At 41.1% G+C, this 14,363-nt stretch overlaps 1 protein-coding gene across 1 annotated transcript in view; it reads right to left on the bottom strand.

The window, feature by feature from the left end:
- sytl3 (synaptotagmin-like 3) overlaps positions 1-14,363 on the bottom strand; it is a 146,373-nt gene that overhangs the window by 93,807 nt on the left and 38,203 nt on the right. Inside the window, exon 4 of the mRNA XM_048601179.1 lies at positions 7,629-7,696. Within this exon, the coding sequence (XP_048457136.1) occupies positions 7,629-7,696 (68 nt within the window). The remainder of the gene's footprint in view (positions 1-7,628; positions 7,697-14,363) is intronic.

Below are 14,363 nucleotides of genomic sequence, written 5' to 3'. Positions count from 1 at the left end.
GGAGCAGGAAAGCTGATGTTTCGGGCCTAGACCCTTCCTCAGAAATGAGATATTGGTCTAGGCCTGAAACATCAGCTTTCCTGCTCCTCTGATGCTGCTTGGCCTGCTGTGTTCATCCAGCTCTACACCTTGTTATTTCAGATTCTCCAGCATCTGCAGTTCCTACTATCTCTGCTCATGTTTTAGTCTTGTTTTTGCATTGATCAGGTAGATTCCCCATCATCATGGATGGAAATATTTTTGGAGCATCCTCCAGCTGGTTGTTTAATGTTAATACTATTCACTTCTAAATGTGTTAAGTCTGCAGAGCATTGTTATAACGCATTGAGTATGGGATTGCTTAGTTCTGTCAATACCATGTTGCTTTCTGTATGGCATGCAAGTAATCCTCTGGTGTGATTTGATAAAGCACTCTTAGGCATGCCTAGCGCTATTCTTGGTTGTATGCATTTTTCACTGAACCGGCATATGGTAGAGTAAGAGATATTACAGATCATGATTGACTAAAAACATGATACTGCAAATTAAGTATTAGGAAAGATGTGAAGGTGGCCTACATGATTTGAAGGCAGACAACGAAAACCATTTACATAAGTTGATGGGTCAAGGACTAAAGAACACAGATTTAAGATGTTAAGCAGAGTGAATGAAGAAATGATTTCTATGCAGGTGATTGGTAATGGAACTGGATATCTACAAGTATGATGAAAACAAAAGCAGTCAATGATTTATAATGAAATTGATGTACATTTGAATGAAATAAACTTCCAGAGCTTTGGGTATTGAGTATTAAGACTGACTGGATTGCTCCATGAGAGCTGACATAAACTTGATATGTTGAAGGGTCTCCACTGTGTCATAAATCACTATGCCAATAGCCTTACAGATACATAAATTTGAGTTCTGGATGTGTTTTGTATCTAACCCATTTAACATAGTAATAATGCCACTCAAATGGCAAGGAAGGTATCAATCCTGCAAAGACAGAATTTTGTGGAGACAAAGTTCAAAATCTTACAGGAATGTGAGCAACATGCACTATAGAGTGTTGTATGGCAGAATCAGTTGGCAAGTGACCAATCTTGATATGAACATCAACTCACTCCATCTTTTATGCTTTTCACAAACAGCATTGCAAGATTGTCGCTACACAACAACAAGATACCAAATGACCAATATAAAATGAAACAAAGAATGGCAGATGCTGGAAATCTGAAACAAGAACAGAAATTGCTGGAGAAAATCAGCAGGTCTGGCAACATCTGTGGACAGAAATCACAATTATCATTTTGAGTCCAGTGACACTTCTTTAGAATTGATAGGGGATTATTGCTTGTTAAACAACTAGCACCACAACTCACCTCATTTATACTCAGACTCCCATCTTACCAAATTCACTAATAAGCTTGGCTTTGAAAAAATTTAACAAGGAAATCAAACCATGATGGCAGATGTAGCTCACCACTTGTTATGAATCCTCTCCACATTGCCTGCAAGATACACAGGCATGAGCCACACTCACTCATCCTGTATGAACATTGACATCTGACCTCTGTCAGTCCATCTTGACCATCAAGGTACTTCTACTATTCACGAGCAGTGCAATCTGGAGGCACAGCCTTGCATTGCAAGATGCACCAACAATTTGGATTGAAAGGCTGTAACGAGGACACTTACACAGGGGACAAGCACTCATCTCACATATATGGAATAGGCTGCATCTCAGGAATGTTCACTTGCTCAATTAGCACCACTCACATAGCACCTACCTGTTTGCTCACAGCATCTCTATCTCGCCTTGCCGTGCCAATTAGCACAGTCAAGCAACCAAGCAGCTTGCCTGGCTGCTAAACGGTCCTCAGTACGGGAAGCACATATCATGCTGTACAATAGCGTGCTACATTTATCTTACACCTGCACCATGTGCCAGCAACTTACATGGCAAATGCACAGCACCTGCAGTAAGCAGGCAGCCATGTATCTGAATCTAAGGGGAGTAATCCCTCAAACTAAGTCCAGGGAGGCACCTGTCAGTCAGGGACTCCCATCACAGTATGCCAAGGGCAGAATCCAGGGGAGTGACCACAGTAAGAAATCCAGTCTGGTGGAGGTGTCTTGGTCAGGAGGTCTGTGCTCTGGAGTCCAGGGCATGGGCCACGGTCAGTCCATTTGCACCATTGTGTCCAGCCTGGAGTAGGGCTAATGAAATTGAGGAGATGTATAGGTAGCAGTCAAGGACTGGGCATGTTTTGCCAGTGATGTCTGATCATGCTAAAAAAAACTCTTGTGGTGCAGTGGTAGTGTTCCTACCCTTAGACTGAGAGACCTGGGTTCAAGTTCCACCAGGTCCAGAGTAAAAATATGTTAAATTAGATGGCACGGTAGCTCAGTGGTTAGCACTGCTGCTTCACAGCACCAGGGACCCGGGTTCAATTCCAGCCTGGGGCGACTGTCTGTGTGGAGTTTGCACGTTCTCCCTGTGTCTACGTGGGTTTCCTCACACAGTCCAAAGATGTGCAGGCTAGGTGGATTGGCCACGCTAAATTGCCCATACTGTAGATTATAGGGGGATGGGTCTGAGTGGGATGCCCTAAGGTGTAGACTAGTTGGGCTGAAGGGCCTGTTTCCACACTGTAGGGATTCTGTCATGAAAAAGGTGGGCCAATTAGGTAATCCAAAATCACTGAAGTATTATGGCGCAGAAGGAGGCAATTCATCATGTCTGCACCAGCTCATTAAATGAACATTATTAGGTAGTGCCAATCTCCTACATTTTACCCATACTGCTGCACATTATTTTTATCCAACTAATCATTTAATGCCTTTTTGACTGCCTCAATTGAACCTGCCTCCAGGAAGTGGAATCCATACATTACTTTTTCAATGATTGAAAAAGTCTTTCCTCATTTCACCCTTGGTTCTTTGTGCCCTTATGTTCTTGTTCCTTTTATGACTGGAAACAGTTTCTCCCTATCTACTCTATCCAGCCTGCTCATGATTTTGTGCATCTCTATCACATTTCCTCTTTGCCTTCTTCTCTCCAAGAAAAAAACATTCCGCTTTCTTCAATCAACCCTCCTAATGGAAGTTTATTATTCCTGGAACTGTTCTTAAAAACCACTTCTGCACTCTCTCCAATACATTCATGGCCTTCCTAAAATGTGGTACTTACAACAATACTCCAACTAATGTCCAACGAGTATCTTATACAACTTCAAATCACCTATGGCCTTATTAATAAAGCTGAGCATACTATATGCTTTACTTACTCTCTCTGTCTTGCCACTTTCATTAATTGTACATATATACACCCAGGTCCCTCTGCTCCTACATCTCCCCTTAGAATTGAACCCCATTATTTTGTATTGTCTTTCAATGTTCTTCCTATCAAAATGCATCACCATACATTTTTCATTCCATCAAATTGCCTATGTCCTTCTAGAGTTCTATACGGTCCTCTTCACAGTTTACAACTCTTCCAAATGATGTGTCATCTGTAAATTTTGGAATTGCCCTCCTGCACACCAAGATCTAGATCATGAGAAATATTACGAAAAGCAAGGGTTCCAATACCAACCTGGCAGAACTCTACTGCAAACCCTCCTCCAGCCCAAAATGTACCTTTGACCACTACTCTCTATTTTTATCACTCAGCCAATTTTGCATCCATCCAGTTACTACTGACCATTATTCCATGACCCATAACTTTCCTCACAAATCTGTTGTGCAGCATTGTGTCAAACACCTTCTGAAAGTCCATGCATACCACATCAATAACATTACCTTGATCAAGCCGTTCTATTACCTTTTCATAAAAACTGGAACTAACTCAAGTTAGTTAAACATGAACCAAAAGAACTGCAGTTGGTGTAAATCAGAAACAAAAACAGAAATTGCTGAAAAAGCTCAGGAGGTCTGGCAGCTTCCATGGAGAGAAATCAGAGTTAATTTTTCAGGTCAAATGACCCTTCCTCAGAGCTATGGTAGCTAGGAAAATGTCAGTTTATATGCAGAAGATAGGGTGGGGTAGGGGGAAGGTATAAATGATAGGTGGGGATACAGCCCAAAGAGAGATGAAAGCAAATGGACAGACAAAGGAGCAGCTAATGATTTGGTCAGGAGGGTGAATAGCTATTGATGGGGACTGTTAGTGGCTAACAATGGATTGTGTGTAATAGCAGACTACATGACAACATGGCCAGGTGTGTGGGGGTAGGGGGTAAGAACATGGGAGAGCTCAAGCCCTCAAGCTACTGAGCTCAATATTGAATCCAGAAGGCTGCAATGTCTGCAGGTGGAAAATTACTTGCTGTTCTTCCAGCTTGCACTGAGCTTCGCTGGAGCACTGCAGCAAGCTGAGGCAGAGATGTTGGCCAGGAAACAGGGTTGGCTTGTTGAGGTGGCAAGCAACTGGAAGCTCAGGATCTTTTTTGCAGACAAGCCATAGATGTTCTGCGAAATGGTCACCCAGTCTTTGCTTCGATTCCCCTATGTATAGGAGACCACATTGTGAGCAGCAAATGCAGTAGACTAGATTGTGTGAAGTACCGGTAAAGTGCTGCTTCACCTGGAAGGTGTGTTTGGGCCCTTGGATACCGAGGAGGGAGGAAGTAAATGGGCAAGTGTTACACCTTCTGCAGTTGCAGAGGAAGTACATATTCAAGTATATATCCCCTTTTTGGTCCCTAATCAGCCATACTCTTACCACTCTTTCAAAGAAGATTTTGGAACACCTCTATGTTGGCTTCCAGTCTTTTCTCATAATTTCTCTTTGCTTCTCTTACTTGTTTTTGCAACTCCCCTCTGAACCTTCAATATTCCTCTTGGTTCTCAATTTTATTTTCTAGCTGACACTTACCATAAACATCCTTTTTCTCCTTTATCTTAATTTATTTGTCTTTTGTTATCCAGGTAGTTCTGGATTTGTTCGTTCTACCTTCCCCATTGGAGACTGTACCCAATTCATTTCCTCTTTGAAGGAAGGCCCATTGTTCAGGTATCCCTTTTCCTGCCAACCTCTCAATCCTGCCCAGCCCTGTTCTTGCCACACTGAAGTCAACCCTGTACAAATTGATTTTTCTCACTCTGGATTGTTGCACATCATTCTCGAACATCATTTTGAATCTAATAATACAATGACCACAGTCTCATAAATGTTCCCCAACTGTCACTAGATCCAGTTGGCCCACCTCATTTCTAAGAGCCAGGTCCAACAGTGCATCCTTTCTTGTTGGACTAGAAAGTTACTGCTCTCCCACATGCAATCCAGGAACAGAAACAGAAATTGCTGGATCAGCTCAGCAGCATCTGTGAAGAAAAAATCAGAGTTAACATTTTGGGTCCGGTGACCCTTCCTCAGAACTGATGGTAGCTGGGAAAACGTCAGTTTATATGCAATCCAGAAATACTTGCCCCTTGCGGCCCCATACGCTACAAGTAGCCAAGTCAATGCTTGGGTAATGGAAGTCTCCCGTTATAACTACACTATAATATTAGCACCTCTCTGTAGTTTCCCTACAGATTTGTTCTTCTACTATTCTTTCCATTAGTTGGTGGTCTACAGAATACATCCAGCAATGTGTTTGCATCTTTTTTGTTCTTTAGATTTAGTCAAATTGATTTTGTGCTTGGACCCTCCAAGTCATCCTTTCTCCAGCATTGCAATGTGCTCCTTAACAAATACTGCTCCTGGTCCTATTTTCTATCATTTTCCATCCTTTTTGAACACCTCATACCCAGGAATATTTAACAGCCAAACTTGTCCTTCCTTGAGCCAGGTCTCTGTTATCACCTCAACAAAATTCTACATAGCAACATGCACCTGTAACTCCCCAATCTTACTATACTCCGTGCATTCACATAAATGCACAGTAACCCTGATTTAGACTTAATTTCTTTTTCCTTCCTCACTCTGACTTAATCTAATAACTTGCTATTGTCTACCAGTTGCACCCCTTAAGCATTTTGTGAATCCTGGTCTTCTCCTTTATTATTCCTTTTTGATTCCCACCCCTTGCCAAAGCTTTCCCAATAGTACTATCAAAACGCCTTGCAAGGAACTCACTCCCAACTCTGTTCAGGTGCAATCCATCCGGCTTGTACATGTGCCATCATCACCGGGGCCAGTCCCAGTGTCCCGGGAACCTAAAGCTTACACTCCTGTGCCAACTATCCATCCATACATTCATCCGCCTTACTCACCTATTTCTGCACACACTTGCAATGTGGCACTACGAGTAATCCAGGGATTACTATATGTGAGATGCTGCTTGCTAACCTATATAGCTTCTGAAATTTTGATTACAGGACCACATCCCCCTTCCTCCCTAAATCATTGGTACCAATGTGGACCTCCCCCAGAAGAATGTCCTGCTGATACTCTTTGACATCCTTGACCCTGCCACCAAAGGGAGGCAAAATACCATCCTGGAGTGATATTGACTGCCACAGAAACACCTAAATGTTCCCCTAACTAACAGATCCTCTATCACTATTGCTCCTCCTTTCTTCTTCTTCCTTTCCTCCTAGCCCCTTGACCACCTCCCTGAATGCAACTCTCAGCCTCAATATGCCACAATGTCTACAGATGTTCTTCAAACTCTGAAATGCAAAGCTCAAGTTTCTGCAGATGGAAGAACTTTCTGCACATATTGTTGTCTTGGACCTCAGTAGCATCCTAAAAGAAATCCAAGGATCAGAATGTTGCTGAAGTGACAATGAAGGAGGAGGTAGCTGAGACATTAGCTTCCTAAAAATGAATAAAATGCAGTTATTAGAAAGAACCAGATCAGATTCCTTTGAGGATACTCAAGGAATTAAGGGTGGAAATTGCAGAGACGTTGTCTACAATCTCTCAATCTCTTCAGACCTATGATTGATGTCAGAGGACTGGAGAATTGCAAAATTTCCATTCTTATTCAAAAAATCAAATACAAGGTCTAACCTTGATTAAAAAAAACTTACAGAAATGATAATTTTGGACAAAATTAATAGTCACTTGGCTAATTGTGGATTAGTTAAGGAATACCAGCAAGAAATCATTAAATAAAAATCCCACTTAAGTAACCTGAGTTTTTTGATGAAGTGGCAGAGGGTTGACAAGAGTAACACAATTGATGTGGTGTAAATGATCTTCCAGTAGGTGTTTTGAAAGGCTTGCCAGCAAAATGAACCCATGGAATCAAAAGAACAGCAGCAACATGATACTGAGTAACAGGCACTGAAAGTAGGAGTGAATAATTGTTTTTCATATCAGAGAAAGTATCTGTGCACTGACATATTAATGACCTAGACTTAAACAAATCCAAAACAAGTCCTAGCTGTACAGGTTGAAATCTCAAGATTTGCAAATGCCACAAAACTTGAATGATTGTCAATGATTCCTGAAGGAAAATAGATGGAAACTTGAAGGAAATAAATGCAAGGCAAACATGATTAAGTGAGACTGACTGGATTGCTCTGCATGGATTTGATGGTCCAAATGACCTTCTTCTCTGCCATAAATGACAAAGTCTCAATGAAGCTGCAACTACAGTACTCCTACTGAACTAGTGCACTTATTTTTCTGCTATTAATTTTTGTTGTTCATGCTGAGAGATGTGGGCATTAAGCAGTAGTGCTCCAAATACCTTCCTCTTGGTGAAACTTCTTTGCTCTTTCATCAATGAACCATTCTCCAGATTTCACCTTCATTTGCCTGAAATACAGAATCAGCATAATTTATTTTTAAAATGGCACTCCAGTTCTTGCAGAACAGTTCATTACATGCAATTCAATCTGGATAAGTGCACTTGGGTTGGACAAACAAGGCAATGGAATAAATTATGAATGGTAGGACCCTGAGAAGTACCAAGGATCAGAGGAACCTTGGGAGTGTGCATGTACTCTTGACCTTTAAGATATCAGGACAGTGGATAAAGTGGTTAAGAAGACATACTGGATACTTGCTATTATTAGCTGATGCCTAGAGTTTAAAAGCAGGGAGGTTATGCTGGAACTAAATAAAACATTGATTAGGCTACAGCTAGAGAACTGTGCGTAGTTCTGGATCCACATAATAAGAGGGATGTGTTAGCACTGGAAAGGATGCAGAGGAGATTTTGCAGGATGTTGCCTGGGCTGGAACATTTCTGTTATGAACAGCGATTGGACAGATTGGGGTTGTTTTCCTAAGAGCAGAGGACATTAAGGGGGTGTGACTGGGACATAGATTAGGTAGGTAAGAACAAACCTTCCCCTTGCTGTAGGAATCAATGACCCGAGAACAAGGTTTATGGTAAGGGACAGAGATTTAGAGGAGATGTTAGTGGTGTGGTAGGAATGTAAGGGTGGTAGAGGCAGAAACACCTTTAAATGTAGTGAGTAAGCGGTACTCTCACCTCAGAGTAAATGTCAGGGTTGGGGGAGTCACTCCAGTGTTTGTGCACATTACCTAGCACATCATATAATATTTGATGTGTTGTCTTTCAGATGAGACCTTAAACATTGCATGTTCTGTCAAGCAGATACAAATGATCCAATAGTACAATTGACAGAGTTGGGGAGGGAGTGGTTCTTTCATGATATCTTGGACAAAATAAACAACATCACTAAACATCTGGTTATCAAATTGCAAGTATCTTGCAATTGTGACTACATTTCAAATCACTTAATTTGCTTTAGAATGTTTTAGGGCATCCTGATTTCATGAAAATCATTAATGAAAGTTACTTCTTCTTTTGTCATATTTCTTACAGTGAAAATGGTGAAATTGTTCACAAATCTGTTCAAGGATACAAAGTGATTGCCAATACAATGTTTCCCAGTGGGCTGTAATGGGGCCGCATCCTATCACTATGTTAGCTAATGATTTAGATGAAGGAATACTGAGTAAGCGGAAACAGAAGGTTACCAATGCACATGGAGACAGAGAGCAGGAAAACTTGCTGACAAAGGCAAACATAAAGAAATGAACCCTATTTGATTGAAAAAAAACAATAACAGAACATTTTTAGTTACTCTGTCAACGAGTGTGGGCATTGCTGGCTGGGTCAGCCTTTTATACCCATCCCTAATCACTCTAGAGGTGAGAGTGGTCACCACTTTCTGGAACAACTGCAGTTCATTCGATGTAGGTACAGACACAATGCTGTTAGGAAGGGATTTTGACACAATGATAATGAAGCACTGGTGCCTCACAACGCCAGGGACCCGGGTTCGATTCCAGCCTCGGGCGACTGTCCGTGTGGAGTTTGCACATTCTCCCTGTGTCTGCATGGGTTTCCTCCGGGTGCTCCGGTTTCCTCCCACAGTCAAAAGATGTGCAGGTTAGGTGGACTGGCCATGCTAAATTGCCCATAGTGTTCAGGGAGGTGTAGATTAGGTGGGTTATAGGGGGATGGGTCTGGGTGGGTTGCTCTGAGGTTCAGTGTGGACTTGTTGGGCCGAAGGGCCTGTTTCCACACTGTAGGAATTGTATGATTGTATGTATGAAGGAAAAGTGATGTATTTCCAAGTCAAGAAGGTGAGCGGCTTGGAGAGGAACTTGCAGATGGTGGTAGGCCCATGTATCTACTGACTTTATCCCTCTAGATGCCAACGGTTACAGGTTTGGAAGATGCTATCGAAGGAGCCTTTGTGAATTTCTGCAGTGCAACTTCTAGATGGTGCACACTTCATACAGTGCATCTATGGTGAAAGGACTGAATGTTTGTTGATCTGGTGCCAAACAAATAGGCTGCTTTGCCCTGGATGAGGTACACACCCTCATTGCTTTTCTTTTACTTTTCTCATTTTTTGGTAGAGCAGTGAATGAAGTTAGGGTTAGTTGAACTTTGAACAGCTGTGTGTTTAAAATAGAAGAATAGACAAACCTATATGTTGCTATTGGTGACTGGTCTAGAAGAAAATGCTACTGACTTTCTAATCGAAGGTGCACTGTGGACTATTCAATGTGTGTTGCCATGCGAGGGTTAGCAGGTGGGTGAATGTTGAATTAGTCAATCAAGGGAAGACCAATATTAACCACATTTACAACCACAGAGAATACTGATTTTAATAAAGAATAGAAGGGCATAAACCAGTCCTGACTGGTCTTGGCAGGAGCAGAGTGATTTCCAGAAGCTGCGAGATCAGGTGCAATGTTTTACTCTCCATAGCTTCTGACAAATTACAAAAATGTTGAACGTTCTGAGAAAAGAATTCCAGGCTATAAGAGATTTGTAAACACTTCTAGAAGTCTATTGAACTGTACTCATTAGCCAGTGACTTCGAAATTAGATATTCAGTCATGTGTGAGAACAATTCATTATCCAAAGACTGCAAGAAGGCAGTGGCACCCAACTGTTTGAAACTGTTTAATTGAATTGGCAAATTACAATTTTAAAATTTATCCCTTGACCATGTCTGTGTGCAAGTAAGGTACAAGATCAAAGAAAGTTGGGTTTGAATCACAGATTTTAATTAGATTATGCTGTCATTTAGCTTTATCTGCTAAAGTTACAGCATGAATAAATTGCTAATTTTTGTTTAAGTTTTGAACTCAGTTTTTTTGTAACCTTAGTTTGGAAAAATTAGGCAATTTTGAGGGTCATTAAATATTTCAATATCACCATGTTGAGAATCAAATTATACTAAGACTGATTTTATTTGGTTTCCTATCCCTGGTCATAACAATGGTGTCAAGTTTCCTAAGTGTGTTGCAGCTGTACCCATCAAGGCAAATGGAGAGTATTCCATCACACTGCTGGCTTGTGACTTGTAAATGGTGGACAGGCTTTTGGGGGGGAGGGGGGAGTCAGGAGGTGAGTTACTCACTGTAGGAATCCTAGCTTCTGACTTGTTTTTCTAGCTAAAGTATTTATATGGCTGGTCCAGGTCAGTTTCCTCAGGCATGTTGATAATGAGTGATTCAGCAATGGTAATGCCATTAAATATCAAACAGAAATAGTCCGGTTCTGTCTTAATGAAGGTGATTATGCCTAAACTTGTGTGGCTCAAATGCTACTTGCCACCTGTTAGCCCCAGTCTTCATGTTTTTCAGCTCTTGCTGAAGATGGACATGGTGTGCTTTAGTATCTTAAAAGGAGTTGCAAATGGTGCTGATGATTGTACAGCTGCAACAAGTATTCTCAGCTCTGATCTTATGATGGAGGGAAGATTATCAATGAAACAGCTGAAGATAGATAAGCCTAGGACACTACCCAGAGGAATTCCTGTAGTGATATCCTAGACCTAAGATAATTGGCCTCCAATAGCTACAACCATTTTCCAGACAGTGAAGAGATCTCCCTGCTACCCATCAATGTGTGAGGTGATGCATTTTGAGAAGTCAAATGCAAGAGGAAAATATACAGTTAATGGCAGATCTCTTTAAAGCACTGGCATAGAGAGACATCTTGGGGCCAAGTCCACAACTCCCTGAAAGTGGCATCACAAGTGAACAAGGTGGTAAAGAAAGCAAACAGCATGCTTGCCTTCATCAGTCGCGACACTGAGTATAAAGTTGGCAAGACATGGTGCAGGTGTATAAAACTTTTGTTAGGCCATGTTTGGAGTATTTTGTGCAGTTCTGGTTGCCACCAGAAGGATGTGGAGGCTTTGGAGAGGGTGCCTGAATTGGAGTGTATTAGCTCAAGAAGAAGTTGGAAAAACTTATTGTTTTTGTTAGCGCATTGGTGACTGAGGGCCGACCTGATAAAAGTATATAAAAGGTATGACAGGCATGGATAGAGTGGATAGTTGGAGTCTTTTTCCCAGGGTGGAAATGTTAAATACTAGGGGGTGTAAGTTTAAGATGAGACGGGAAAAGTTTAAGGGAGATGTGCAAACAAAGTTTTTCTTGAGGGTGGTAGGTGCCTGGAATGTGCTGCCAAGGGAAGTAGTAGAAGAAGATACTTTAGCAAAACTTAAGGTACATACAAACACATGAACAGGCAGGGAATAGAGGGAAATGGGGCCATGAACAGGCAGACGGGAATAGTTTAGAATGGCAACATGGTCGGTGCAGACTTGGTGGGCCAAAGGGCCTGTTATTGTGCTGTATTGTTCTACATTTTAATTATAGTTTTGTTGCCATAGTTGGTCAGATACTGGTGTGATGTCAAGGCCTGTCACTATCACATCACTTCTGGGAACCAACACTTTTATCAATGTTTGGCTGAAATCTGTAATGAGGCCAGGAGCTGTGAGGACTTAATGGATGACAAACTGACTTTGATTAGCAGGTTATAAGACCATAAAAGGTAAAAGCTCATTAAGTCTACTATCTTTCAATGATATCATGGCTGATCTGATAATCCTTATCGCATTTTCTTGCCTGTCCCCATAACTCTTGACTGCTTTATTGATTAAAAATCTGTCTATCTCAGCCTTGAATATACTTAATGACCCAGTCTTAACAGCCTTCTGTGCTAAAGAATTCCACAGACTCACAACCCTCAGAGAAACAGAGACAACACAGTGTGAAATTGGAGGAACACTGCGGGTCAGGAAGCATCAGAGGAATAGGAAAGTCAACATTTCAGGTTGGGACCCTTCTTCAGAGAAACACACTCTTCCTCACATGTTCTGAATTATTCTGAAATTATGCCCCTGGTCCTAGAGATTCCTACAAGAGAAAACAATGTTTTTGTATCTAGGTTACTGCTGGCTAAGTGGCACTTGATAGCCCTTTCAATGACACCTTTTATCATTTTGGTGATAATTGAGGGATGGTGTTACAGCACAGGAACAGCGAGCCAAACTAAATTAGCCTCGCTATCACTGGACTGGCAACATAGTGAAATCAAAACATTTGATGACCTCAAAATTATTTCTAACCAGATTTTAAGAATAACAAATATTGGGACACCAAGTTTATAACTTAAGCAGAAATTAACAACTTATTACTAATGCTGTAACTTTACCAAAGCAGAGCTAAACAAGGTAATCTAATCAATACTTATGATTAAAACAATCTTCTTTGTTTGCAATCCCCATTCTCACACACATTTAAGGGATAAATTTTAAATAAGTCATAATTTGCCAGTTCCATAAAAACCAGGTTTTTATGGAATCTTTGAACGATGCGTTATATTACAAGCACATAGGACTGCATCTTACTTGAATTCCAAAGTCACCATTCAATACAAACAATTTCCAGCAGGGTCCGAGTAATATTCACTTATTTCTTATGAACTAGGATTCTTCCCTCAAACATTCAATAATTCTTTAACTGAATATAAAGCTAGAGAGAGGGTAAAACTTTAACACAGCTTCCCAGAGCAGCAGCTTCCCAACAGTCTTCTGCCATTAAGTTAAAACTAGTTTAACCTATGGTTTCTTTTCCTTTTTCAACATTCTCTGTGGTTCTTATCCCTGGATTCACTGAAGAATGCATGACAAAAGAGTGCTGCTAATTTTGAAAACATTACAAGACTCTGGGTTAATACTCAATGACAAAATGCGAAGTTTCAAAGCCAATGATAAAATTTTTGGACCACATTGTCCAGGCAGCAAGAACTCAGGGGACACACAAAAGATGGAAGACATCAAGAAATTTCCACCAACCAGGAATACTGCCGAACTCCAAAGATTTATGACATGCATATATACCAATGTTCTTCCACCTACCATCAGTTCGGAGGAAGGGTCACTGGACCTGAAACACTAATTCTGATTTTTTTCTTCACACATGTCGCCAGACCTGCTGAACATTTCCAGCAATGTCTGTTTTTGTTCCAAAGATTTATGGGATATGGTGAAATCAGTAGCTTTCAGTTGTAAAGGCAGGGACTTCCTCCTCCCCATGGACTTTGACTGTGCCATAGCAGAGACTTTGTAAGTTGACACACTTATAGCTCTGCACCCTCTGATTTATGCTTTGGAAGGGCTCATCCCCACTCTGCCTTTCTCAGCTTGTCTGGAACCATCTGCATTATAGAAAGTTCTTGGGTTAGGAGGAGTGGAATTCATTACTCACTAGAAATCTGTGTCCTCAATCAAGTTTCAGTCTTTGAACTGTTTTAATGACTTCCCCTTCCAATTCAACTATGGGGCTGGCTAAAACATCCTTCATTTGCTACTCTATAATGCTGCCAAGTTTCTGTTCCAGTATTTTCTTGCCGCTTGCCACCATTTACATGGGCATGGTCACTGCTTGCCAGCATTTAGGATTATCAATAGAATTGTAACAGTAGAGGATCCAACAGGTGGACTGCACTGGCAATCAAACCCTACTACTCTGTAAAGGAGCCGTACGAAAAGGATAAATGTTTTATTCACCACCTAAACATCCTTTTATTACGACTATCCAAAAATAAAGAGGGGGAGAGAGAAACAGACAGACAAAATATAGCTTTTTACTGCAAGCTTTCTGAGGTCTTGAGACTCAGGAATACCTATGA

The sequence above is a fragment of the Rhincodon typus genome, chromosome 9, assembly GCF_021869965.1.
Source record: "Rhincodon typus isolate 14 chromosome 9, sRhiTyp1.1, whole genome shotgun sequence".
Lineage (NCBI taxonomy): Eukaryota > Metazoa > Chordata > Chondrichthyes > Orectolobiformes > Rhincodontidae > Rhincodon > Rhincodon typus.
The sequence above is the reverse complement of the archived record's forward strand: the minus strand, read 5'-3'. Positions and strand labels throughout refer to the sequence as shown.